This window comes from Amblyomma mixtum, chromosome 1 (genome assembly GCF_055824585.1).
Source record: "Amblyomma mixtum isolate Tamu chromosome 1, ASM5582458v1, whole genome shotgun sequence".
NCBI lineage: Eukaryota > Metazoa > Arthropoda > Arachnida > Ixodida > Ixodidae > Amblyomma > Amblyomma mixtum.
The window spans coordinates 55,048,841-55,075,362 of NC_143012.1; the positions used below are offsets into that span (position 1 = coordinate 55,048,841).

Sequence of the window (26,522 nt, forward strand, 5' to 3'; positions counted from 1 at the left end):
GCAAAAGACCGGCCGCGTGGCCTTCAGCTCATGACGTTTTCTCCTTTGGCAGGCAGATGTATACACGCTCACGGAGTATTCGAACGCGCTGCGTATACACTCTTGTCAGGCCTGTGTCTTGTCGTGTCCGCGTACGCTTCTGCATCGTCCTGCATTTCAGTGCCGCCACCGTCACAGCTGCTTAAGCCGAGCAGTGGAGCCCGATGAAAGGCTAGGTAGGAAGCGTCTTGCGGAAAGCGGTCGCTTCGCGAGTGATACGCCACAGCAGAAGACTGCGCGCCCCTGCCGACAACGTCATGATTATGCGGCCGCTCCTTAAAGCGACAAGGCCGCCACGGTTCGCGGCTGCCTACCTAAGCCCGCATTATTGCATGCGATAGCTTCGACGCAACAAGAAGAGTGTGGTGTGGTGTGTTGAACACTAGACCCACTTCAAGATTTTGACTAGTACCATCTACAACCAATGTGTTATGCCCGTAAACATTTCATACTTACTCTACTGTCGGTTACGGGAGAGCCAGAAATTTTTCTTTTATAAACCAAACCATTAGAAATATAAACCTATTCAATTGGTCGCTGCCGTCACAGTAGGGCCCAATTCATAAGCTGTTGCTACAACAAACGTCTTTCAACTGGAATGAATGCAAACGCTATAAAAGGCAACGTTAATTTGCACAAACTAAAGGTCAGTTGCAACAAACTCCAGAACAGACTAAAATATTTTACTCATGAGAGGAAATACACGAATCTGAAACTATAACAGTGGTGCAATCGTGATTGGACGCTCCTGTCGCAAAGATAAACTATCTATCAAGAGTCTGCTCATTTCGACATAAGTGGGGAGAATTTTACTCCGCCAAGAGCATATCAATTTTTGTAAAAAGGAGGAGGGAAATCGGTATGATCAGAAAAGCCATGGTGGCCGGTTAGGAAATACAGGAACATTCATTACCAATCCCTCTCTCTGGTACAGATTCTAGCATTACTGCTTTTTTGCTGCATCGTTTCAGGAACACCCAAATGGGAACTTCATGTATGGGAATAATTCCTTACTACTTCTGTGGCTTCATACCCTTGTGAGCCTAATTACGACAGCATCAGAAATGGTTACAAGAAGTATGACACTTACTCGGCTGACTGCTTGTCCTATAGCCACCATGTGTTCGGATTTGCAAAGAAACATGCTACCTGAGAAAATAAATGTTTCAGTCCATCCTCTCTTTCTTGCACCTGAATTAACAGTTTTATTATCGTAAGAAATAGACACCAACACCACAAGGATGTGGACAGTGGGCAACGTGAGGTAAACAAAGGGCAAATGCAGTCTTATAGAGCGCAAGTAAATCTCTACTGCACTGTACTGTGCAATGCCCTAGATATAGATCAAACTGCAGCATGTGTTATAGAAGGCAGTGGATATGAGCATTAAATACATAGCACTTATGCCGCAGGACAGCCGGGATTTTTTTTATAGCGGACCCTAGCCTCACGGGTGAAATAGGTGTCGTGCTGGTAACACTACATCATAACACAGAGTGAAGCATTTCTACAACAGAGCTGTTGAAGCGCCCAAAAAGGTTTTGCTGTTTGGGTTTTGAGGAAAGGAAATAGCGCAGTAATTGTCTGAGATTTCGGTGCAAATCCTTACCACGCCGTGAGGGAAGGGGTGTAGGTGGAAGTGAGAGAAGACAGAGAGGAAGAGGTGCCGTAGTGGAGGCCTCGGGAAGAATTTCGAGCCCCTGAGCATCCTTAACGTGCACTGTCATCGCACAGCACATGGACGCCTTTGTGTTTCGCTCTCATGGAAACGCGACAGCCGCGGTCGGGTTTGAACCCGGTAACTGCGGCTCGGTAGCCGAGCGCTGTAACAACGGAGCCACCATGGCGGGTAGCGCCCTGAATGCCAGACACGCGCTCGCTCTCGACTCAAGGCTCAGGTCTTAGAGTCTCTAAAGAGTACCATAACAACCACGGTGCTGCTCGGGTAGTAGAGCGGGCGTCCAGGACAACCCCATTTCCCCCACCTTGACTTTTTGGTTTGTGGGCTTGGCAGGATTCATTCTTAGCTCGGATGTTAGAAAACCCGACTTCGCCTGTGAGCATTCTCAGTGTAAGCCCCAACTGTGGCGTTTGTGTCCTACTCTTCAAGGACGGATTTGCTCCGCTGTGGTACCTCCACACAAATACGCAGTCCTCCCGAAATACTCGGCACTTAGACCATCTGTGTGCACAACGCTGTCGGGTGTCTCACTGTAGTACCGTGGACTGTAGTGATGGTGCTGCTTACATGCACCTGTCTCGTGCAAATAAAATACACTAAAAGAGCAAACAAAAATCTCAGAAATAATACGAAGTGTGGTACTTGCCCCAAAAATGGAATTTGGTTTGTCTTGTCGGGAAAGGTAAGGTAGTGTGTTTACAATTTCTCTACCACATGAACACTCGTTCCTAGTTTTTTTTTATAATCAAAGGGCAGTCATTGCCTTGCAGAATTCATCCCTGGGGGTAATGTGGAATGTTGTGAAGCTTTTCCATGCACAGATTCACGGTACTGTTTATATAGGCTGAAGGTCTATTCGGTATGCTGCGCATTTCTTAATTGATGTTTGTATTTTTACACAAGTAAATGCAATCGCGAACACTGCTACAATTAGAACGCAGCGATGAATTAAAACGCTACAAAAAGGGTGATATTGTTCATATTTCAGAATGTAAAAGCACGCTGCAGTTTTATTTCGTGAGTTTTCTAAGACGAATGTTTCTGCGCCTTTTGTTCTTGTTCGTGTACCTGTATGCGGGTAGTGCTTCATACAGAAGCTTTTACTAATTCTCAAGCTTCCAGGGAAGTTTATTACAGAAACAGACACTGCAGCTAGTGGAGCAGCGGGAAGTCAGGGGCAAGGAATCGGCACTACACACATGATTGGTTGGTTGGTTTATGGGATTTAATGTCCCAAAGCGACTAAGGCTATGAGAGACGCCGTAGTGGAGGGCTCCGGAAATTTCGACCACCTGGGGTTCTTTAACGTGCACTCACATCGCACAGTACACGGGCCTCGAATTTCTCCTCCAAAGAAATTCAACCGCCGCAGCCGGGATCGAACCCGCGTCTTTCAGGCCAGCAGCGGAGCACCGTAGCCACTGAGCCACCGCGGTGGTACTAGAGCACTTGAGTATATCACAAGGTACTCGTACAAAGAACGCGTGTACACATTTCTGACTTTTTCTAAGGGTTTCATTATCTGAAAACAAGTAAGCCTCACCCTTGCTTGAAAAAAAAAACACTTGAAGAGCTAAAGTTCGTCTGGAAGTAACCCCATTATTTGCCGGCGCAGCTGCCTAGCGAAGGTTTCAGATATTTTTCAGCTTCATTACGTCACTGCATCGGAAGGAATCGTCTCGACTGCTAAAGCCAAATGTCATAAGCACGGGGACCTAAGTTTCTTCCGAAGCGACAGCGTCTGTGCTAAATAGACCAATTACAAGTTGTATGCTTCCTCAGTTTCACAGACACGCTCTCGAAGACCGCTGTGCCTGAACGAAAACGTCCCGCAGACGATTCAGGGCATGGCGCTTAATGCATTCCATCTAACTTCTGTGTGTTTCTGTTGGAAAGCGACTCCGGACTGCAAAAAACATTACAACCGCAGGAAACTAGCTAGCCACCGCGTCAAGCCGCGGGATTGACACATTAAAAATGGGTGATAGTTATCACAGTGTCAATGCAAAATTTGTTAGAATGTGAGTCGCACTACCTATTCGAAATCACTCAAAATAACGCATGCCCATGCAAGCCTGAGGTTGAAAAAGTGTACAACACCTAATGTCTTACCTTTTTCTTAAACGTGTCACATAGTAGACAGCACCGCGATATGCCGTGAGCATAGCCGAGGGCACTCTGGACACCACTTGGCTACTTTACAGCAAGTTCCAATACGTTTATAAATTTTGATTCTCTGTTGCTTTACTCTTTTGTTGTTTTGGTATTTTACAGTTCTTTCCTCGTGGCCGCACGGAAAATATTTTTTAGCTATACCTTTACACTGATGCTGGAGACATCAGTTGCAGCTCAGCTGGAGCTTTCAGTTTCGATGGCTGGCTGGCGCCATCTTACCTCGCTGGTAGGGCCCCGTATGCGCCATGCCTAAAAGCCAGCACCGGTGCCATACTGGGCTCTGCGTACGGAGGTGATGCAGCTTCTACCGTGCGGTGATTCTAATGCTTCCTGGCAGCTTGGTATTTTGCGGCATTCCTGAACTGAGAATAAGACTGGTTTTGTTTAAGTGAGGCAGCAGACCACATAATCCGTTTAAGATATCGTTAGTGTTGCAGTGGCATTGGGAGTGTATTTGCAGCGCATAATATATGCGCACGGCACACTGGCGCTAGCGAGTTGAATAATCATTTAACACATAATGTCTCTACGATATGATAGAACAATTTACGGTGTGAAGAAATAAATTTGAGCAAACACTTCGCAATCCAACGAAGATACTCGGATTAAAATCACAGCTGCCTGTAGTGGGCACCAGAGTAAGATCCCACTCTTCCTTTCTTCTCCGCTCGTTGTGCAATAAGAACAGCTGACATTATATTCGTCCTCCACGCCAATAAAACATAAAAAGTATTGCACCTCTACAATTTTTACAAATATAGTAGACTGAATGCAGATACAGGCGAAACAAGAACTGCCTGCCGTCACGTCGAATGAACTCAAAAAAAAAGCGCGCTGAAGGAGTAGCAACAGCCAGAATTGCCATTTATTGAGTTCGCCTTCGATGTGATCATTGCCATCAGGAGTGTTTTCTTGAACGCCATACTAGCAGTACCTTACGGTGTTCATGGGATCAGAGGTACTGATTTTGCCATTTTCATATAATAAACGAATCACCGACGCTCTATATTGTTTTCTTTTATGGGAAAGGAGTTAGATCTTCAGAAACCTCCAATTAGTTTTAAAAATTCTCGACGCAGGCTGAAATGAGTTTGGTGTAACACCACGTAGTCGTGTGACGCCTTTAGAGTAAATCTAAAGCGAAGGCTTCAGGTAAAAAAAATCAGCGGTGATTTATCTTTGGTTAAACCGAGCTAGAAGTGGTAGCTTCAGGATGGCTTAGCTTGGCAAAGTTTTGTTATGCGGTTTGTTGAGCGCTTCTTTGCTTTTTTCCACGCTAAACCATCGTGAAAGTACCACTTCTCATTCGGTGTAACCAAAGCTAAAGCACCATTAATTTTTTTACGCTCGCCAGAACGCGTGACGTCACGGCCTAGCACGTGAACGCATGTGGAATTCGTTTGAAGGGGTGCCGCTGCTGCAGACCCTGACGTCACGGCCTAGCATGTGAACATCACATGTGCACTCCGTGCCCGGCGCGCCACTGTTACTTCCGTTATGTACTCGGTTTAGGAGGCCATGGCGTTGCGGCCTAGCACGTCAACATGGCATATCGATCTAGAGACGCCAGCGGTCGTTCCGTCATGAACTCGGTTAAATATGGCGTCACTTCATGCCCTATCACGTAAACGCCGCGTTTAGGCTCCTCGGCAAGACCAAAGTCAATCACGTGACCAAATTTTGGTTGGTCTTGGCATGAACCGGACGTTCCTGTCTGGACCTCTAGTAGACTTTGACCTTGACCTTTTCAATTTCTTGACTATTGGTCTGACCACTGACAGTCCATCGGTTCTACAAACTTATAAACTGAAGGTTTGATTTTGGTTTAGCCTTGAACGTCATCGGCAACGCACGGCAATCTGAGCCTGCGACCTCTACTAGCTACCGCTTCAGAAACTCTTCTTACCTCTGACATCGTTTTCCCTTTTATCGGTTGATACCTTACCAGGCAGCAAACGTTCCACTATTAAAAATTTCGCCCTGATCCAAACGCGAAATGTAAGAGCTTCCCATTCTCTGGTAGTGACAAGCAAAACAATTGGAGAGGCTGAATAAAAAACAAACCTACACTTTATTTAAAACTCTCCGCAAGTGTCAAAGCCTTCCGAAACGAGTCTTTCCATCCTTGACGATGCAAAACGAACATGATAAATAACACAGCGGAACCATCTTCACTGAAAGTTTGAGTAGGTGCCAAAAGTGTCCAGAAAGCTGAGCGCCAGGTCGTAGCAGAACGTGTATTGTTCCTGCAAAATGATGGAAAAGAAAGAAAATAGGGAGAATAATTTGTACCAGCAGATTACTATGTCAGCAAAAGGCTTCCCAAAAAGTCTCCAACCCAGCGCATAACTTAAAGGTTTTCGATCAAGAGAAAAGTTTGTAAAGGCTGAAGAAATGGGGACGGATAAAAATATCGGTTGGCAGTGAAATTACAGAGAAAAACAGTTCGCTAACTCGCTTATGGGGCAAAGCCATTTTGTTTTGTTTTGCTTCAGGTGACACATTACGCTGTTGAGAAAGAAACTGCCATGCTGTGTGACAGTCAGCAAACTTTTCAATGTTGATTGGCAATATTTTGCTTTCATGCAGCACAGAAAAGACACAGAAACAGTTCCAAACACAAGCTGGAAACTTCCTGATATAATGCAATTACATTTACTCATATTAATGACAGCATAAGTGCAGTTAATTTACTGCTTCTAAATGTTATGAATCATAGAGCAGGCAGCTGACGCGAATCGGTCCTTGGCCAAAAGAATTAGAATATTTTGTTGAGAAATAAGTATGTGTATGTACCATTGTCCTTTCACCGGCTTTTTATACTTACACACAAGCTTGGTTTCCAGTAAAAAAAGATAGAAAGGAAAAAGAAATATATTTTTACGCAGTAGAGACTAAAACGAACCGAGTAGCCTAGCAGGCATCCTGGAATAGGGTGAGCCAGGTTAGCATAGGGTAATGTTGATATCATATCAATGCAGGAAGCCTTTCGAATGACGGTTCCTAGTCGAAAAAAAACCCACAGAATTATGTGAAAATATTACCAAATATTTCGTAGTCCCGTCATAACTACAGACTTTTAGGTTTTTTTTAGACTTTTCTGAAGAACTCCAGTTTTCCTGTAGCGCTTGTTAGTAGATTGTGGTTCTGTATAGTACTTTTCAGTAGGAAGAAAGCAAAAATTCTATTGTTACTACGAAAATCTGTTGCTACTAAAAGTTTTTAATGAAAATCGTTACAGGAAATCTGTTGTGAAGACAGAAATTTTTCTGTTGTGTTTTCCGATCTGGTTTTGAAGATCCTCTATACCATGTTCCTTGCTCAGCTTAACATTGTTTTTCTTATTGCGCTTTAGCTGTTTCTCTACGCTACGGTGCTCTATGCGTACACTTTTATTTACATATGGCTACTCGCACACAACCCACTTATCTACATCATTTTGTGGTATCCACATTTTATTATCATTGGGGATGCAGAAATAGCTGAGGAATGGTATCAAGCGGCAAAGCGAATGAGTGGCCCTTGCTAGGCACTGAAGCGGGCTCGAACTTAGGCGATAAAATGTTTTTTTTCCGGCACAACACAAAGAGCAATACGCCATTCTATCAAATTCCTAAACTGTAAGAAGAGTGAAAGAACCACTCGCTGTCTCCTCACTGAATCGACGATGAATTCTGGACGACTGGTGCGGACGTTTTGCACCGACCGAAATACGTCCAGCTCCTGTTCCAGCTTGAGTTGGTCGCAGATTGCAGCCGACACGCAGTAGAGCCCGCAGTGCAGGCATCCGTCCCTTGTGCAAAGAGAAGCATTAACAACCGGAAAGTTATGAATGGAAAGCTTTTCTAAACAAATATTTTAAACACTTGTTTTTAGAAGCTCCAGAATATTTTAGACGCTCTCCTCTGCCTATACAAAAGATGGTGCTCGTTACAGTTGTCTATTTAATGCAGTATTTTAGATTGATTGTTCTCATCCAAAATGAAATTTATTCACAATATATTTCAGATTAATCAATAAAAAAGCACGCTGATATTTTAAAAAGCCCTTTAGCTTGAGAGCATGTTTAGCAGTCGGTGAGTGCAGAAAAATGGACTTTTGCATTATCAGCAGTCAGAGCTGGAGTGTGAAATTATACTTATTTGATCTTGTACTATATATTTATTGGAGTGTTAAGCACTGGAACCCTTTTATAGTAAACTGTCGCTTAAATTACACCACACTCCCTAATAACAACTCATAAACTGAAAGCTCGAGAGTGCCATTCAGTTTACAATGTCTTTCTAAGCTTTCATGCTTAGATTACCCTAGGTTTTAGGTATGGGTCAGGATAGTTGAATGCCAACAATCATTGATAATATAAACGGTACTCGTTGTACTGGGACAGAACACCTGGTTTATAAATTTGCGCAATATCAGTGATACTACCAATGTAAGTTAGACGATTACAATGCAGGGAGCGAAAGTGCACTACATCAATGACATTCGAAGAGTTTGTACCTAGGATCCATACAAATTGTGGCTATCAATTGTTGAGCTGCACTCTCCCGCATCAAATAAAGAAAGAGTCCGAACTGATGCACAGCTAAAGCGAAACTTGTTTTTGTCTGGAAGTACGGTCATGTTGTGTACCACTGCAATGCTTTTGTGAGTTTCGTCGACCTCGTGAAGCCCTTTCACTGGCCTTTTGTCCGCGCACTGAACATCGTCATGATGTTCGATAAACATAATTCTGACTCTGAAGCCCACAGATGAGAAAACACAACTCGAGCGCTGATTCATTACTGAATGAAAATCTAGAAGATGTAAGTGTCGATTAATGTGCCCATCGCGATGCAGGAAAAAGCGACACAGTGCAGAACTGAAAAACATTTCCATTTTTAATTTTTTTAAGGAATTTAGTTGCATGTCAACGCTTATGTACTGAGTTCTTAGTACTGCCTCTACAACTTGGGCTGTGGTTCAAATTTTTGTCACAAATTTACCAACTCGCTCGACCTGGGAAACTTAGCAAACCGCATTGGATCAAAATAACGAAACGTGTTTGGCATCCAAAGATCTACTTTCAGTCATATGTAAAACAGAATTTAGACACAGTCATTTGCTGCATTTTGCGTCCGATCCACAACCGAATACTCACAGGCACTGGACCACGACTGTCCCACCTTTGGCCTGCATCTGCCAGCGGTCAACATGCCACACAATTTCGAGGACCGCATTGCAGGAGCTTGGTACGCTACGCAATCTTTTCCACGTAAGGATGTGAAACTGCTTCACGATGCGAGCGGGTCTCTGAAATAAAGGCATGTAGTGTGGCTAAGTACTTTCATAGGGCGATACGGTAATGCTGAAAAGAAAAGTGATCGACTTAATTAAACAATTACAGTGGGTGCATTAAACCGTTAACCCTGTAATGCGCAGCGGCGTGCCATGACTAATACGGTATGTCCAGACGCTAGCAGTTTGTTTCTGGTCAGGATAGCCGAGATCAACAGTGAACATGCATACGTTGTACCATTCATCATTATTTGTTAGGAACCTTCGCTTCTTATATTTATTCTTGTTCTATCTCCTTTGATTACGCATACGATTCATTTGACACATTCATTTTTCAAGTGCTAAAGGAATTGCGACCAGTTAGGAATGTTTCAATGTTTAGTGCGGGCTGAATTGCTTAGATACAGAAATTATCGTTCCTGGCGCACTTACGCATAATGAAAAGTACCCACATCAGTAAGTACCGAACTTACTGAATTCAAGAACACACCACAGAAACCTGTCAGTTAACTGAATTTAACCAGTTCTCCGTTTGAGCTACACGGAAAACCGGTAGCCATGTAGTATTGCTGCTTGAAGACGTCAGTTATTAGTACTCGCCGAAGCAAAGGCTTATTTTCTAATAACCGACCAGGTTGACTAAGCGATATAAATGCATGTACAGACTATGTGGGGGCAGCACTCATGACAAAGCGCTTACTTACCGAGCCTTGGGTGACCTTGAATGTTCTGACGATGAGGCCCTGGAAGTCTTGAGTGTCAGTCTGCTCAACTAAGACTTCTCTGTAACGATCCGCATTCTTCAGGTTTGGCCAAAATTGAGGGGAGGTCTAGTGGAATAAATAAAAGCTACTGTTGTTCACAGAAGCCTACTACAACCAACAATTATCAAGGAAAAGCTCTGTATGTTTCATTGAGCTTACTATACATTAGTAATAATGTTCATATGAGTTCAGAACCCCTGAAAGTGAAGTGTCACCGCTTGCGCTGAGAGCCAATGTCTTCTCTAAATCTGAGATGAAAACTGACCACTGCATTGTGAAGTTCGTGAATGTTTATTTTGCGAACAACAGGGTGAGATTTCAGCTCCAAGATATACCCCAATAGAAATTATAAAGAGAGAGACTTCAGGTCTGAGGATTTAAACTGACACCTGGAGAAGCGTTCTCGAGTGCGCTTTCTCCAGACTCTAAAGCATACAATACACTAAATCCGGAATTGGAAGAAAAAAAAGTTCGCGCCAAATATATTTTTAAGGTTCAAGTTCATAGAGTGTCAAAGTGAGGAACAAAGTACGAGTCCGGAAATTGGTAGAGGTACGAATGAATATTTAGTTATCGACAATGCTGAAACAACAATAGAAAAAAGTGATATTCTTGAAAAGTTGTGTAAACTGAGCTGAGCTAGCTCTTAAATGGGCAGTGCGTAACAAGTTATGAAACGCAATAGCGTAGACCGGTTGGCGAGTTGGTACGACATTATAGGAAAAGCAGTGCACTAGCACAAACACGAGGGAAGAAAGAACGAGACACAGCGCTGACTAACAACTGATAGTTTTATTCAAAGTGCCTCGTTTAAGTACAAGTAGCCACATATAATACAACACGGGAAAACAAGACAAAATCTACGATGATACAAGAAACTCGTGTTCTTTCTTTGATATGGCGATGGATGGAGTGCTAATGCATGCCGGACCTAGCTTTGCAATTTCTGCAGCCTCAGTGATCTCTCTTGTGACCGTCGCTTTGTTATATGCTACAACTCCACATTACTTGACCTGTGCATGACAAGCCCCACGAACGCAATGAATCCCGACGTTGCGAGCAGAATTTTTTACGTTGTTGCAGTGTGTTCCCTCAGCCTGTCGTTAAGAAAACCACTAGGTTTCACAAACTTAGTAGTTGCCACAGGACAGACGGAGAGAGAATATTCAATGATGCCTTTGAATGTGACCGTGCCGTTTTTGACATGGAAGTGAATTTGATCTGTTCTGTTTTATCTTATGTCCTTCAGCCACTTATTATTGCTTATGAAGTGCCTGCTAATGGTTTCATTAAGTTCCTTGATTTGACTCTTTACTTCATTGCTCAACATGTGCGCTGATTCTTCGAACCTAGGGGAGGAAAGCCGTTACTTCCTGTTTCAGCCACTCCAAACTTGTAAAACGAGACATTGCTGCGTCCTGTTTTAACAATGCGCTTAATAAATCGTGTTTGCATATGATTGGTCGCAGTTTTTCAATACAGGCTGACAGGCTGACTGCTTCTGGTTATCTAACCAATGTTCTCGCCTCTATAGCTGAGGGGACGTTAAAAAAGTTGAAAAGTGGCACTTCCTCTCCTAGCAGTAAAACTAAAGTGGTGGTCGTTCTGTACCTTCACGCCGTGTCTCAAAATTTGAAAAGGATTCGGAAAAAGGGGGAGTGGATGTTGTTTTTTTGGCTCTGCTTCAATAGGTAGCTTGTGTGCACGTGTAAATGCAGCGGAAAAACACGTAAAAGCAGTACCTATCTGCATGAAAAAGCACCGAAACAATTTCGTACCCAGCAAAGGCAACATTCTCTACATATTTACTCTGTCCTGTGGTAACTACTATGTTGGTCAAAATAGTTGTCTTAACGACAGGCTGTGGTAACACTGCAATAGTGTAAAAACTACTGCTCGCAACATCGGGATTCATTGCAGTGATTGTGCTTGTCATCCGCAGGTCAAAATATGTGAAGTTTTAGCATGTCACAAAGATGCGGTTAGAAGAGAGATCATTGAGGCTTCAGAAATTGCAAAGCTAGGTCCGGCATCTGTTAGCACTCCATCCATCGCCATACCAAAAAAAGAACACAAGTTTCTTGTATCATCGTAGGTTTTGCTGTCTTGTTTTCCTGTGTTTTATCAGATGTGGGTACTTGTACTTAAACAGAGGCGCCCTGAATAAAACTTTCAGTTTTTAGTGAGTGCTGTGTCTCGCCCCTTCTTCCCTCATGTTTGTGCTAGAGCGCTGCTTTTTCCTAGGTTATAATTTACCTAGAGGAAAAAATTTGATCACATGGCTGTTTGTAAATATGTTCACATTCCGTCGGACGTAAAGCACACATTTACTTCTTGTGAAATCCGATTTCATATGTTCCTGCAATTCAATTTTGAATTCGGGACGTCAACTAAAGTAACTGCATTATTACTGCATCAAAGTGGATGACGTACAGTCTCACGCATCTATGTGCAGAGAACTTTCTCAGAATAATCCCACTTTGCTTGCAGAAATGGACAATACAAACAATCTTTGACGGTTTCTTTATTGTTTTCTGGCCTTTAAAATACCCGCAGCAATTAGAGTATCCTCTTAGGCATCAGCACGCGGTAATCTATTAATTTCAGCGTTCCCTTAAGTTGGTAGTAAAATTCAGTTTTTCTTTGGGCATAAAAGTGCTGCGTCTGATTACTCTTCTCCTCCTTTTGTCTTTTGTGTGTATTTTTGCCCTTAGTTTTTTATATTACTAACACATGTTGGTTGCAATCTGAAATAACATTTATTTATGGCTCACGGCATTCACTGAACCACAAGCTAAATGCCCTGACCGTGTCCATGGTCGTGAAGGTGTCTGCGTATTAACAGTGCCCAGAACACCCAACGGTTGAGCAAAGCTGTTGAATGCACATGCCCACAATCCGCTTTAAGCAGCCCAGAGCGGTATCATCGATATTTCAGTTTTAGCAACTGCTATGAGTAAATACGATTACGCCACTGAATTCTGCATCGTCCTTCCACAGGTGTTTTTTTTTTTTTTGGAAATGAGGGAAGACCCGTACAGGATATGGTTCTTGGTGCACTAAGACTGGGATTGAAGTGCATGAGCGACTGACTTCATATAGGTTATTTTTGCCTTTTGCAGCACTTCTTCGGATGCAATGGAAGGGAAGTGTCCCTCTTTTCCTGATGGTATTATGTTTTGACCTGCACTACTATATCGACGTCACGGGGCGGGATAGTTGCTTTTTCCTTTTTCTTTAGCTGCCATTTTTCTTTTCAGCGGGTCATTTTTGCCTAAAGGCGAAGTAAATAAGTGCAAATAGCAAAACCACTCTAAAGAAATGCAGTGGGCAGTATATTTTTTGTAGCTTTCGCACCTCATCTTCCAGCGGCCCGAGTGTGACCAGAGTGACAGAGCCGCTCGCTGCTAGCATTTCCCAGAAATCATCCACAGTTTCTGGCAGAGGCATCTGGGTCACTAAGTAAGCTTTCCTTCGCTTGAATCCCTGCGAAAAGAAGAGCCATGTTATATTCACCGTATCTTTCAATACATCAAATGCATATGCACCATCTCTGGCTTTGCAGTTGTAGTGTCTGCTCCTGACAACAAGTTAACAGCTTGTACTGTGCTCACAGCACTTGGCCTAGACACCAAAAAAAATGAAAAACGAGTTACTGGTTATTGGCTCTTTGCCTTTTCTTGTTAAAAAAAGTGCAACTGCGAGCACGAGCCAACTCTGAGAACGGAACAATAAAGATAAAGTGACAATTGTTTAGTGCCATTTGACCTATGTAGTCAGCGAAGGGGCCACATTGGTTAAGATATTCCAAGTGCTTTGTAAAACTACCAGTACCTATCCTTCGTAGATGTTTCACATTACCGATTCACGTGCTTTTGTGAGCTGATTTTTCATCAACTCTCTAATAACCAATTCATCCCATCACAAGTGATACTGCAACACGTCCGTTAGAAAGAGCGGCGTATACTTTTAAATTATTCCCATTTCACTAACAAGTGTTTGTTCCAAGGTAATGGAACACGTCCTCTACTCTCACATGGTAAAATTTATAATATCTGTTAATTTTTTCAATCCTAGACAACATGGCTTTCGCAAGGGCCTCTCATGTGATACACAGTTAGCTTCATTCATAAATGACATAAGCTCTAACCTAGACCTGAACATACCTGTAGACGCGCTGTTCTTAGATTTCGAAAAGGCCTTCGATAAAGTTCCCCATCAGAGACTACTACTTAAACTCTCAAGATTGTGCATTAACCCCCTTGTATTAGATTGGATTTCTAATTTCCTTACGAACCGAAAGCAATTTGTGTACTCTAACAACTGCTGCTCGTCTTTTTCTCCAGTCCTCTCCGGAGTCCCCCAAGGTACAGTACTCGGACCATTGCTGTTTCTAATTTATATTAATGACCTGCGTAGTAACATATCCTCTAACATCCGCCTTTTCGCAGACGACTGCGTAATTTATCGCCCCATCCACACCACCTCTGACTCTAGAATTTTACAGGATGACCTTAAACGAATTGAAACTTGGTGCGACAAATGGTTAATGTGCCTAAACACTAAGAAAACGTCTTTGTTTTCCTTTCACCGTCGGAAAAACTATCAGGCATCAAGTTACACCATTTGTGGCTCGGTAATCTCATCTGTCCACTCTTACAAATACCTTGGCGTCACCCTTTCAGATACACTAACCTGGTCAGAGCATATAATGAACATTACTAACGAAGCCAATCGCACTCTTGGTTGCCTCCGTCGAAACTTGCGCCTAGCCTCTGCATCCGTGAAAACACTTACTTATCTTACATTTATCAGACCTAAAATAGAATACGCATGCTCAGTCTGGGATCCCCATCAAGCTAATCTTTCTAACACCCTCGAAGCTCTACAAAATCGCGCTGCAAGGTTTATTTTCTCAGACTACTCCTATCATTCCAGTGTCACTGCACTCAAATCACGGGCTAATTTACTAATCTTGAAAAGCGACTCTGCATCTTCAGGCTGTGCCTTTTTCACAAATTCTACCATACGCCACTCATTGTTTCAACAATCTTACCACTTCATCGACAGTCAAGCCGCACCAGCCATCCTAAAGCCGTCTATCCGCCCCCAGCACAGACCACAGCACATCTTCGTTCGTTTTTTGTTCAGACCGCTCGGGACTGGAACAAACTGCCTGTCGACGCTGTGCGCCACTCCGACCCACATTCCTTCAAGACTGCCATCGAACCACTCTTCACTTGAACATTATGCCCATCCCTCATGTAATACCCCATACCAAGGGGCGTTTGAGGTACTAATAATAATAATAATAATAATAATAACTAAATTTATCAATATGTATAGGTAGAGGCACTTCAATTACTCATACTTAGCTATTACCGGACTGCTATAACTGTAGTTTTGCCATGCATGGCTGCCTGAAACACCAACTGACAAGTTCTCAACTTAATCTACATGCATGACTGGTTGTGGTATTTCGAAACGGTAGCACTCAATTAATGCCCTTCCTCGTTTGTTCCAGCATACCGTAACCGAATCATCGAAGCCATGTTCCCAGCAAAGTGGTAGGTCTCATTTTCTGGTGTAAATTTAGAGAATGTTATGAAGGTGAAAGCAAATGAATGGCTTGCCTTACTGCCACTCTTTGCAATATCTTAGCCTAATTAAGTGTCATGGAAAGATACTAAACACTCATTGCAGTCTTGCACGCATCTTCGATGGTATCGTGTTTAGGTGCATTTACACACGAAAGTAGAAACGATCAGAGGAGTTTGTTCCGTACTGCGCGTTTCGTGACTGTCTCATCACGAGTAAAAACGTTTCTAGGGTCCGCCAGAAACAGCCACCGTTATTGAAATAACCATCAGAATGTGGAGGCTGTAAGTAATATATTCTGAAAGGAAACCAAACCAAAAATTGGCGGGGGCTTTGCTTTGGTTAAGCCTGGTAGGTTGCGAAAGCAGGTGTTTTATATTGCACATGCAGAGCCTCTAGTGTGAAGAGCGCGGCGCGGCGTGCCAAGCGGCCGCCGTTACCCGACAAGCTGAGTTGGTAGCCCGCCTCGCGCTCCTGGTGTGACGTCACGCCATAACGTCACTAGCGCGTCTAGCGGGAGGAGCGCGGCGCGCCGTGCCAAGCGGCCGCCGTTATCCGACGAGTTGAGTTGGTAGCCAGTCTTTTTCTCCTGATATGACGTCACGCCATAACGACACTAGCGCCTCTAGCGGGAGAAGCGCGGCACGCCGTGCCAAGCGGCCGCCGTTACGCCACGAGCCAAGTTGGTAGCCCGTCTCTCGCTCCTGGTATGACGTCACGCTATAACGTCACTAGCGCCTCTAGCGGGAGAAGCGCGGCGCGCCGTGCCAAGCGGCCGCCGTTACTCGACGAGCCAAGTTGGTAGCCTGTCTCTCGCTCCTGGTATGACGTCACGCCATAACGTCACTAGCGCCTCTAGCGGAAGGAGCACGGCGCGCCGTGCCAAGCGGCCGCCGTTATCCGACGAGCCGCGAGTTGGTAGCCCGTCTCTCGCTCCTGGTATGACGTCACGCTGTGACGTCATTAGGCATCTTATGACGTCAGGGGTCATTCTAAAGGTCAAACGTGCCAAATGGCCGCCGCTACGCGAAAGGCCGTTCTTCGGAGTAGTATTCTGTTTGCAATAAAAATGGCCAGCCTGTGATAGCATAATATTCAATCCAGATTTACCGTGCGGTCCTCTTACTGCCAGATATATACACACCGTTGCTGTGGATAACGTCACAAAAAAAAAGAGAAGTGCTATCATTTTTCCTAACAATACTTCTCTATGCGTTTACCTCGAGGCCCCACGATAATGCTGCGCTTCTGCACAAAAGTCACTTCTCAGTGTATTTTTCTTGTAGCACGCTTGTAGCACGCTATGAATATTAAATTTAAAACACGGAGTGGACATTACCTGAGAAGCATACGGTGCCCTCTTTATCCGCATCCTGTTGTCTACAAGAAATTTTCTTGAAACAGCATAGTTACAAAATGATTTTTTTTTGCGGGATCCTGAAAATGCCGGCGCTCCGTCATATTTCCAAGGTTTTGTTTGAAAAGAGCCCATTAGCCCGTAAAAAAGATCATCTTACATCAACGTAGACAGCGTTGATGTAGTCTGACTTGGACCCATCAGCTGTCACGCCCAAGAACGGTCTTCGACTGTCACCTGAAAATTAAGAGAGAGTAGTGAAGTTGGTGAAACTTGGTGATAGTGTGTAATATGCAGTGGTACAAGTTTCAAGCCCACCTGCAAGAATTTTTGATGAACGATTTTTAGCAGCGTTCTTATCTTCACGAGCGCTGTTGTAGTCTTCTGGTCCCGGGAGTGGGCAAGCCCGCGCAAGCTCCTGCCCACAAAAGAAGTTTGAAAATTAACAAACCTAATGACAGCCCAATGATATTTTCGGCATGAAAAAACAAGGCCTGAATGATACACACTCTTCTAAGTACTTTCGTGGCTGCTTTCCCCTCCTTAGCGAGACACTGAGGTCAAAATGAAGTTCGCTTCTATGAATACAGTGCATCAGGCTAGCGACAAGAAGACCAGTCTCATTGAAAATGACGCTTTTATCAGCAATAAACAGCCAAAACTGAAAAGAAAGTCTGGCCATCACCAGCCGATTTCGCTAGTAAACTGCCTGCTTCTGGACGAGAATTCGCACGCACACGCTAGTTGGAATGCTTACGACCATTCACTTGAAAACAGTGAAATCCAATGTGATGGAGGTGAAATTCTAGAGCCCGTGTACTGTGCGATGTCAGTTCGCGTTAAAGAACCCCAGGTGGTTGAAATTTCCAGAGCCCTTCACTACGGCGTCTCTCGTGCATAGCCTGAGTCATTTTGGCACGTTAAACCCCGTAAACCAACCAAGCAACCAATCTATCCTCATGTGGATGAGTTTCAAGATCCTCATGTGGACGAGTTTAAATGAACTGGCGGGAACTTTCCACATTGAATTTCTTGAGCCCCAAATTTATTTGCCTGCCGCACAGACATTAAGAAAGCGAAAGAGATGCCATGAAATGTTCTTTAGTTGGAGCAAATCACTGGATGTAGTTGTTACGAATGTCTCTTTAATAACAATGGAAGCCGAGTGTGAACTTCTCTTTCACACGCTGCTGTTCGGCTGCAATTATTTTAATTTAGGCCAATGTTTCAGAACCAATCCATACGATGAAAAATATAGTTCTACTTCAAGGAGGCTCATGAGTCTCTCGAGATGACTTTACTCTAGCTTAGGACATATACAAAAGCCTGCTCAAGAACAGTCGATACCCAGCAATGATGGGATATAAAGATTGCCCTCAGAAAAAATGAAAGCTGTTGCTGAAAACCATAAATATAGCTTCAGTTCACGCTATACACTGCAATCCAGAAATCTGCATATCTGCAAGTGGAAAATAGGAATTCATGTACGGTGGTGACAAATTATAAAAATAACTTATTACAGACCTACATTAAAGAGCATTGAAGACGTTCCCGCGGGTTTCATAGTACCAGTGCACGTTTCTGACGAATTCAAAGCGGGCAACGTAAGGAACTGTAAATTGCGTTTGAAGAACACAAGACACCTCGCTAGCACTGCAAAAGTCACCTGATGTGTGGTGTTTACTATAATTATTATTTATGTGTTTATTTGCGGTTAACGTGCGGAAAGCTGCTTATGGTTGGATTAGTTGGGGATGCCCTGAGATATACATTGGCTTTAAGAACACAAAATGCATTTCCCTAGGTTATCAGAAAATTTATAGTGTTCTTCCCTGGCAAATGTTTATTTGCGTACTATTCGAATTTTACAAAACTCGCGCATTTATTTCTACGCGAAAGCCAGAAGCCAAATGAATGAAAGGAGCCCACCTCATATTCAAGCTCGATGGCGCTCTTGCCTGTAGCCTGGTCCTTCACCTTCAGCTTCGGGTATAAGGTTACGAAATCCTGGACCGAAAGCTTGCGGTTCTTGCAGCACAATATCTCCACCAGTGCCATGTAGGCGAATATATACTGCTCCTGAAATGCACCCAAAATAAGTGCTGACATTAATGCAAAAAACAAGCCTATGAAACTGATTATTTCCGAGACCACTTCCACCATACGCCACAGCACTGCTTTTTTTCCCCTATATTTCGACGTTCACAAGGAAAAAAATAGAAACTACAGAAAGAACACACGACTAGCTTGCATGTAGCACCGATTGCATTGTGCTTAAATGAGAATATGTCGCTGCATCAACATTACCGATTATACAAAATGCATCGCACTTTATCAGCATTTTAAGCTAAACTATTTACCGTATAAAAATGGTTTTTGTGCATGTCAGTGCGTCGGTGGTTGGCGTCTAAAAATGATTGAGCCGTTGACTCTCTGGTCAACTGTTCTATAAGGAATTGTTTCGCTACTGTGGCTAACCATCGCTAGACGGCTGCAGCAGCGAGCAGCTGCTTCGGAAGGACAGAGAACACCATATCAGTGCAGAGTGTTGCTCCTCCGCTACATGGTTTCAGGGCGGCACGTATGCAGGACAAGAACTCGTTGTTACATCGCATCCAGCAGAATAGCGTTTCCCAACCTCTAAGTCTTAATTTCGCTATAACCAGGTGCTAGGTAAAATGATCTAATTCTTGATCCTCATCAACCTGATTGTGCCAACTGATGATGATGGTGACGACTGCCTTTACTTAGCTCACTTTCTGGAATTTAAGAGTCAACTATTAAACATCCAATCACCCAAGAACAATAAAGCTATAGCTATCGACCTCTTATTTGGACCTCGACCACAAATCGTCCCACTATGCCACAAGAATCACATTGATACATCGAAAAGGCACTATGTCAATATTACTGAGTACTTTAAAACCTCAACTATGCAACTCTCTACGAAATACTTTTGTGATCAAACACCACTGTGAAAGCAATCAATGTCAAGCGCTCGTTACCTTATGTACAAGCATAGCGAGTAGAAAACATGCTTCCGACACCACTGTTCGATGATGCCATGGTCCGAAATATAGAGAAAAATTCGAAGTGGAAGTGCTTGCTACTGCTGATTACTAGAAAGAGGATGTATATTGATAGCTGCCTATAGCGACATGTGGTACAATCTTTGAAGAAGGCGCTCTTACGTAAAGCTCTACGCTATTGTGTCATTACTACGCTTTTCCCTCAGCTTCTAAGGACCTATAAAAACATTTTGCTTTTAAGCCCGTTTTTTTAACAGTTTCTCTCATTCGTTGCAGTAAAATTTACATTATTCTACACTGTTAATTACAAAACTCTGAGAGGAGAAAAATACGTAATCTACGGCCCATTATAAGCAGTGAGAAGAATATGCAGTGTTTGAGCAATGAAATCACCTACTATGGGCATCTTAAAACTTCCTACCTAGCGGCGTTCAGCAGTTCACAAGCATACTGCAAGCGAGCTGAAAGTGAGCTGGCCTTTGAGTTTTGCGTGATCCGAGCAATAGAGCGGCTCAGAAAAGGAGCTTTACAAAAAGGCTACCTACCAGAGACTCCACAAGGTTAACCCTGCTCTGCCGCATGACGTGGAGCTGAGATACAAGGTTAACTTCACATTCAGCTTGTGCCTGGGCCAACATACTGTCCACCAAGATCAGCGTGCCCGTTTGGCCAATGCCTCCACTTTTCAAGAGAAAATAAAGAGAAGAAACAAACAAAAACTGGGAGTCAGTCTAGACACATAGACATATGTGCATATGAAAATATACCAGAATCACGTGGAAGCGGCTGTACTTGTGTGAAATCCAGCTATGAACCCGAAAATTAAGTGAGACTACGCATGTATGAACAGCAGCAGTAAAAATTCACAAAATGTGAAAACTCCAGTCTACAGTATTCCTAGAAGTGAAGTTTGGTGCAACTTTTTAGAGGAAGAAAATAATCTGGAAGTATACCGCGTGCAATCACTGATTTCGCGTGGCGTCAGTAACTATAGCAAGAACTGGCTTGTGTATAACAACTGATATAATGAATATCTTTAACAGCACTTAAGTGCTTACAAAAAAAGAGCACCTTAAACAGACGCACATAGCGTCTCAATAAGAAGCAAGCCATGCAAAGTTGTACGTACCATCGTACGCTTTTAGCCTCTAAGACCGGCAACTGCATTTCATGCAGAAGCATAGGAAACTCTTAGCTACCACTGTCTGCCACGGAAATTTGCAGTGAGCAAAAACCATTGGGTCATCGCGAACGTGTGGTAGCGGTGGTGGCAGAAAACAAATTACGGGATGCTGACTAGGCGTAGCGGCAGTCGTTCTCGCCTAATTACTTTGGTAAATTCACATTTACAACGGTACGATTCCATTCGTGTCACCATGACAATATGTGCAAACTCTCCGGCGTGTTACACCTTCTGTGAAGGTGTAGGGACAACTGCGGTAGCTAGGAGTATGTTTCGCAACGCTTCTCTGTCATTTCGCTTGGTCGTTTCGACAACAGCGGTGACAGCAAAAGCAGGTTTGTAATCCAACGACTGATAACACACACGGCTGATCTGGTCACAGCGCCACCATTAGCTGCCCTACATGCGCTGCATCTAGTTCGGCCGAGTCACGGAACCTTGTTAAGCCAATCCCTCTAGCAGGTACCGTACATTTGCATGGAAGAGATGGTATTAGCGTTGAGAAGCCAGTAAATCATGTTAAATCCGTTGTTTAATAAACAGATTCACAACAGCGCTACGGAACGAGGACAGAAGGAACACGAAAAACACAGGACGGGTGTTTTTCGTGTTCCTTCTGTCCTCGTTCCGTAGCGCTGTTGTGAATCTGTTTATTAAGCATGAACTAACTAGCCCACACCAGAATCCTCTTAAATCCGTTGTACTTCTCCGGGAGGGAATATGTTTGGACGTGTTGGTCTGTGGCTCTTAGAGAGAGCTGGATTTCTTGACGTAGGTAGCACATGGCAATTTTGTCATTTCCTTTTTCTTCTTTCACCTTGCCAATCAGAGGTGTATATATATGCGCCAGAACTGCAATAAACCTTTGTTGAAAGTAGAGCTGCGTAGTTCTCCGTCACCCGTTCGTTTCAGCTGCGGCCTCCCAGCGTGTTTTAGCGAGTTGGTTTAGGCTTGTGTCATCATGGTCGTGTTTCGCAAAGATCGGCGTGACGTAAAGCCACACAGCCTACATAACCTGGAGCTGTGCTTAGCGGAAGATGACGAAATGAAAATTCAACGAAACAAATCGTTACAAAATTCAGACCTTGTATTGCCCAAGCCCTATCTGTATGCAAAATACCGAGTGCCACAGAGTCAGCCCAAATTGGGCATAATGCTCTTTCATTGACAAGCAAGACATATCGGGATTTCAGGGACATATATGTGGAGAAAAGTCTCGATCAAATGCTTTCATGCGACCACGAAACAATCGACGTTACCACTGATCCAAGCACTGACTGCTTGTTTGTTCTCAATTATGGCGCAGTTGATCAGCTGTTTGAGATGACGCAGAGTGCTTATGCTTCTTTATATAGTTCTTCGAAAACAGGCGACACGCAAAAAAAGAAGCTTGGGTTGACCAAAACGAAATCACCTACCAATTAAGAAGCCGTAACCTCAGGGCCTCAAGCATTCTCGCTTATCACGAGGTGGATGCGGACAGATGCCAGCGTCCCTGTGAAAGCTGACCAGACATGCTCGCGCTGGAGAACGCTGAAAACTGGTCTTGACTACGACAAGCGGACAGGGAGCTTATGCGGGTGGATAACATTTATCGGGGCTTAAGAGAATTTAAAATGGGCTGGCCATCTGTTCCTAAAAACAAAAATATTAAGCAGGACGCTCACCGCACATTTAGGTTTTTTTCTATGCTTATCGAGATGCTTCGTATCTCATGTTATTGAGGGATCAGGTAGCCTCTGAGCAGCCTATGAATGGACTAGGCGTAAGATGAATTGATTAAGGGTAACCGTATTCACGCAGGGCATGAAGTGCGTGGAAGGAAGCAGCGGAGTGTACAATGACCGTGATAACGTGGTTGATTTCAGAAACTCAAGTTACAATTTTGTATTACCTATAGCAAAATCTTCTGAACTGCCTGTGGGTCTCTCTTTCCGAACAGAGGAAACAATGCTTGAAATATGCAGGCCTATGGCATGCCAAGCTCTATAGCAATGCAAGGGAATGGACCTTGCAAAATATTCTGGTCCTCTTAAGAACAAGAAAATGTGAGGTATTCTGTTGCATGGTACTCAAAGATTATGTGTTAACTGCATTGCTTGCGCTTCAGTTCTCCTTGGCCACAAAAGCGAAGCTTCTACTGTCAAAACTACAATCCTTAATCTCAGGGGAAAACTGTGAACGTGGTAATGAAATTCTTATGTTAAAGTACTGGGGGTTAAGTTTAAGGCTGTGCACTTTCAGTGCTCACTCTGCGTACACTCATAGTTAAAGCCTAGATTCATGTGCAAGACTGATCTCCTTTCCTTTCTCTCTGTTCGTTCTCCTTCTTACGTGTAGGGTGTCATAATGGGCACCTCCTAGCTCATCTCCCTGCCTTTACATTCTTCAGTTTCTTTCTCTCTCTTCTTGATCCCCTGAAGACCAATTTTTAGGTTGAGAGAATATTTTAAAAGAGGCCACATACGCAGAAATTCAAACCTCTTACATATGACATTGTAAACAAAGCAAAATTGAGGCATTTCACGTGGACGCGACGGACTCTCTTTAAGCTGTTGTTTACCAGAAATGTTTGAACCTCGTGGATTGTGAAAAGTACCTGGATTGAGACACTACTACTGTGGCTTTTTTTCCTATCTATAAAACAAGCACATATCACAGTCACCGCTATACAATCAAATTATGCAGAGCTCTGCTTCTGAAACAGGTACTGATGTCCACTCCCTTATACCTGCAGTGGACAATGACTGGATGGTCATCGTGTGGCTGGAAATCCCATATTCTTGTAAGGAATGGCTGCAGGGCGTCAGGGTATAGCGGGACGCCGTGGTCAGGCCATGCGGTGAAATGGAACTGGACCACGGTTTGAGTCTTGTTGTCCTATAACAATTCAATGATACGCGATCAGACTGAAGCTGCCCAGCTAAAACGATTGAACTCAATCTTGCACAATGTTCCCAAGTTCATATTTCCACTAGTGTCCCTTTACTAGTGGAAATAAGGTGCTGGCATTTTTCATCTCACTATGGCTATTGCAGCCATACAAAACCGCAGTCATATCATATCAGGCAAAAATCTGTTCGCGGACCTTTTTTCCCTCCACACTAATGTGCCGGATTCATCTCGGATCGGCAGCCACTATTGCAGGTAACCATTGCATTCATAGGAATAAATATGCTCTTTTTACTAGCATATATCTTCATGCATCACATAGGTGAACCACTTACCTTCGAATCGCAAAAGGAACAAAAAAAAAGAGTTAAACGCCGTTCCGTAGACTGATGAATGCTCTGAGCCGCCAATGTTCCACTAAGGTGACCAGCCCATTGCAGCACGAAATGGAGCCGCGGATGTGCTGTGAGGAATGCATCCCCACAGATGCGCTGCCACTGCTTTCTCGATTACCTGCCTCATCTCGTGCTCGGGCTTCTCTCAAGTGTGATGTTTGGCAAAACGGTATTTGTGAAACCCCGTCCCTTTAATGGATTGGTGCACCTCGAAGGGTCTAACTACTGCGTGTGCGCTGAAGCCCAGTTGGGGCGCTTTTTTCTCGCAAAGTCGTATTGCTGGTACTCAGTATGGACTTCGACACGCTCGCGGTGAATGCTGTTAAGTGTTGTTTCGAAGTGCTGCTTGCACTCATAGTTCAGGCTACTTTTGTTGAAACACGCTGCCTAGAGTGTAAAGAACTGAACTTGTATTGAGAATTTCCGTACCATTACGCTACCCGCTATGTCTCCCGTTCTTACGAAACCCCGGCGCCGTCGTTCCTCGTCGGTGTTTTGAGCAAGAAATCCCAGCAAAAGGTGGGCAACCTAGGTTCTCTGACCTTGTAACATCATCCCAACCTGCCCACCGGATGATGAGCAAACTGACCGCCGAGGCTAGTGGCAGTTAAATAAATTATTGGTTTCGGGAGGTTGCTTGGGAATAGCAACCAAGGTTTCACAATACCCACCAGCTCTTCCGGAATGACCAATTCAGCATATAAGGGTATTATACCAAATAAGGCTATCGGTTTATACCTACCCTTGAGGCGGAGGTTTAGTGCTTTCAAGTGTTTTTCTGGCTTTGGGTGACGAAAACAAACTTTGCCAGCGATAAGGCAAAGCAGGCCTGGGAACAATAAGCACCACACAGGAGGAAAGAACATCAGCCTCATGTACCGTCTTTGTCAAAAGTAACCAGGCTGCATGGTTTGCTTCTCCCTTATGAAAATGGCCTATAGACAGTCTATAGATTTCTTACTGACTCTAATGATTCCTATAGATATTGCATTTTGTCTATTCATAGTGTATAGACTGTCTTTAGACAAAAGTCTGCTAAAAGTGTATGGCCATAAATCTATAGATTATTTATAGACTATCACATTTGTATTGCCTATAGACTTTTGTCTATAGAGAGTCTATAGACTTTATAGACAGAAGCCTATAGACACTCTATAGGCTGTCTAAAACTATTTTGTAAGGACTAGCTAGTATAGTGGAGCCCCTGTGGCTTTCCTAAAGATCAAATGGTGTTTGAAGGTAAGAAGACCCCCAGTCCTTACCTTTGACAACCATTTCAGCTTCAGGAAAGCTTTAAGGGCTCTACCGTACGAGCTATAGAAGCAAAGCATTCAGCCTGGTTATTTTTGACAAAGACTGTACATCGTTTTTTCCTGTGTGGTGTTTCTTTGTCGGCTGAATTTCTGGTCAGGCTTGGGGAGCCTCCATAGCCACCACCACTTTGTGCCCACAGTGACGGGATTTGAAGGCGCAGGCTCCTTTCCCAAGCAATGCAGCCCTAGTAAGCCGAGCACCAGGCCGGGCCATAGCTTGTACCCATTTTGAGAAAACCGGTGGGTACCCGGCCGGTGGCGGGAGTCGAACCAACCACCTCCCGAAGCCGAAGCGGGTGCTCTACCACGAGGCTACGGAACGTAGCAGGAGCCTGAGCAGGAACGTTTGTGCCCATTGTTGCCGGTCCATGCCTAGCCTTCTCGCAAAACCGATGCCCAAACCACTAGGGACTTAATTCTCAAAGAAAAAACCAGCGGAAAGACACAGGCACAGAGAGTCTGCATCCCACCACTGGTATTTTCTTTGAGAACTATGTACCAACCGGTCCAGCTCTCTACCCTACTGTACCACTTGGGACTGACTGCAGGCATTGAAATCGCGTGCTGTCACTCAGTTTTTTACGCCTCCGCGTGCAATACGATGCCTCGCTTAAATGGTGCCAACATTGGTCGCTCACGTTCAAAAGGCATCACTGGCCGCACTGATGAGCGACTGAAACAACGGCGCAGCAGGTGCAGGAATGAGAAAGTCGAGCGCCAATGATTTTTCGGTATCTCCTCTAACAGAGTCCAAGCTTCTGGGTCCTTGGACACAACCTTCCTCACAAAGGAAACTGGTGAAAGCACTCCTAAGATTCT

General features: G+C 44.0%; 1 protein-coding gene across 1 annotated transcript in view; it reads right to left on the bottom strand.

Moving 5' to 3' along the window:
* Positions 1 to 5,949: 5,949 nt before the first annotated feature.
* LOC149366334 (receptor-type tyrosine-protein phosphatase T-like) overlaps positions 5,950 to 26,522 on the bottom strand; it is a 102,671-nt gene continuing 82,098 nt past the window's right edge. Inside the window, exons 31-40 of the mRNA XM_089570319.1 lie at positions 23,835 to 23,983; positions 20,466 to 20,601; positions 18,821 to 18,970; positions 17,210 to 17,309; positions 17,052 to 17,128; positions 13,294 to 13,422; positions 9,877 to 10,002; positions 9,036 to 9,187; positions 7,553 to 7,688; positions 5,950 to 6,141 (exon numbers count right to left, since the gene is read on the bottom strand). Coding sequence (XP_089426445.1) covers positions 6,067 to 6,141; positions 7,553 to 7,688; positions 9,036 to 9,187; positions 9,877 to 10,002; positions 13,294 to 13,422; positions 17,052 to 17,128; positions 17,210 to 17,309; positions 18,821 to 18,970; positions 20,466 to 20,601; positions 23,835 to 23,983 — 1,230 coding nt within the window. The 3' untranslated portion in view covers positions 5,950 to 6,066. The remainder of the gene's footprint in view (positions 6,142 to 7,552; positions 7,689 to 9,035; positions 9,188 to 9,876; positions 10,003 to 13,293; positions 13,423 to 17,051; positions 17,129 to 17,209; positions 17,310 to 18,820; positions 18,971 to 20,465; positions 20,602 to 23,834; positions 23,984 to 26,522) is intronic.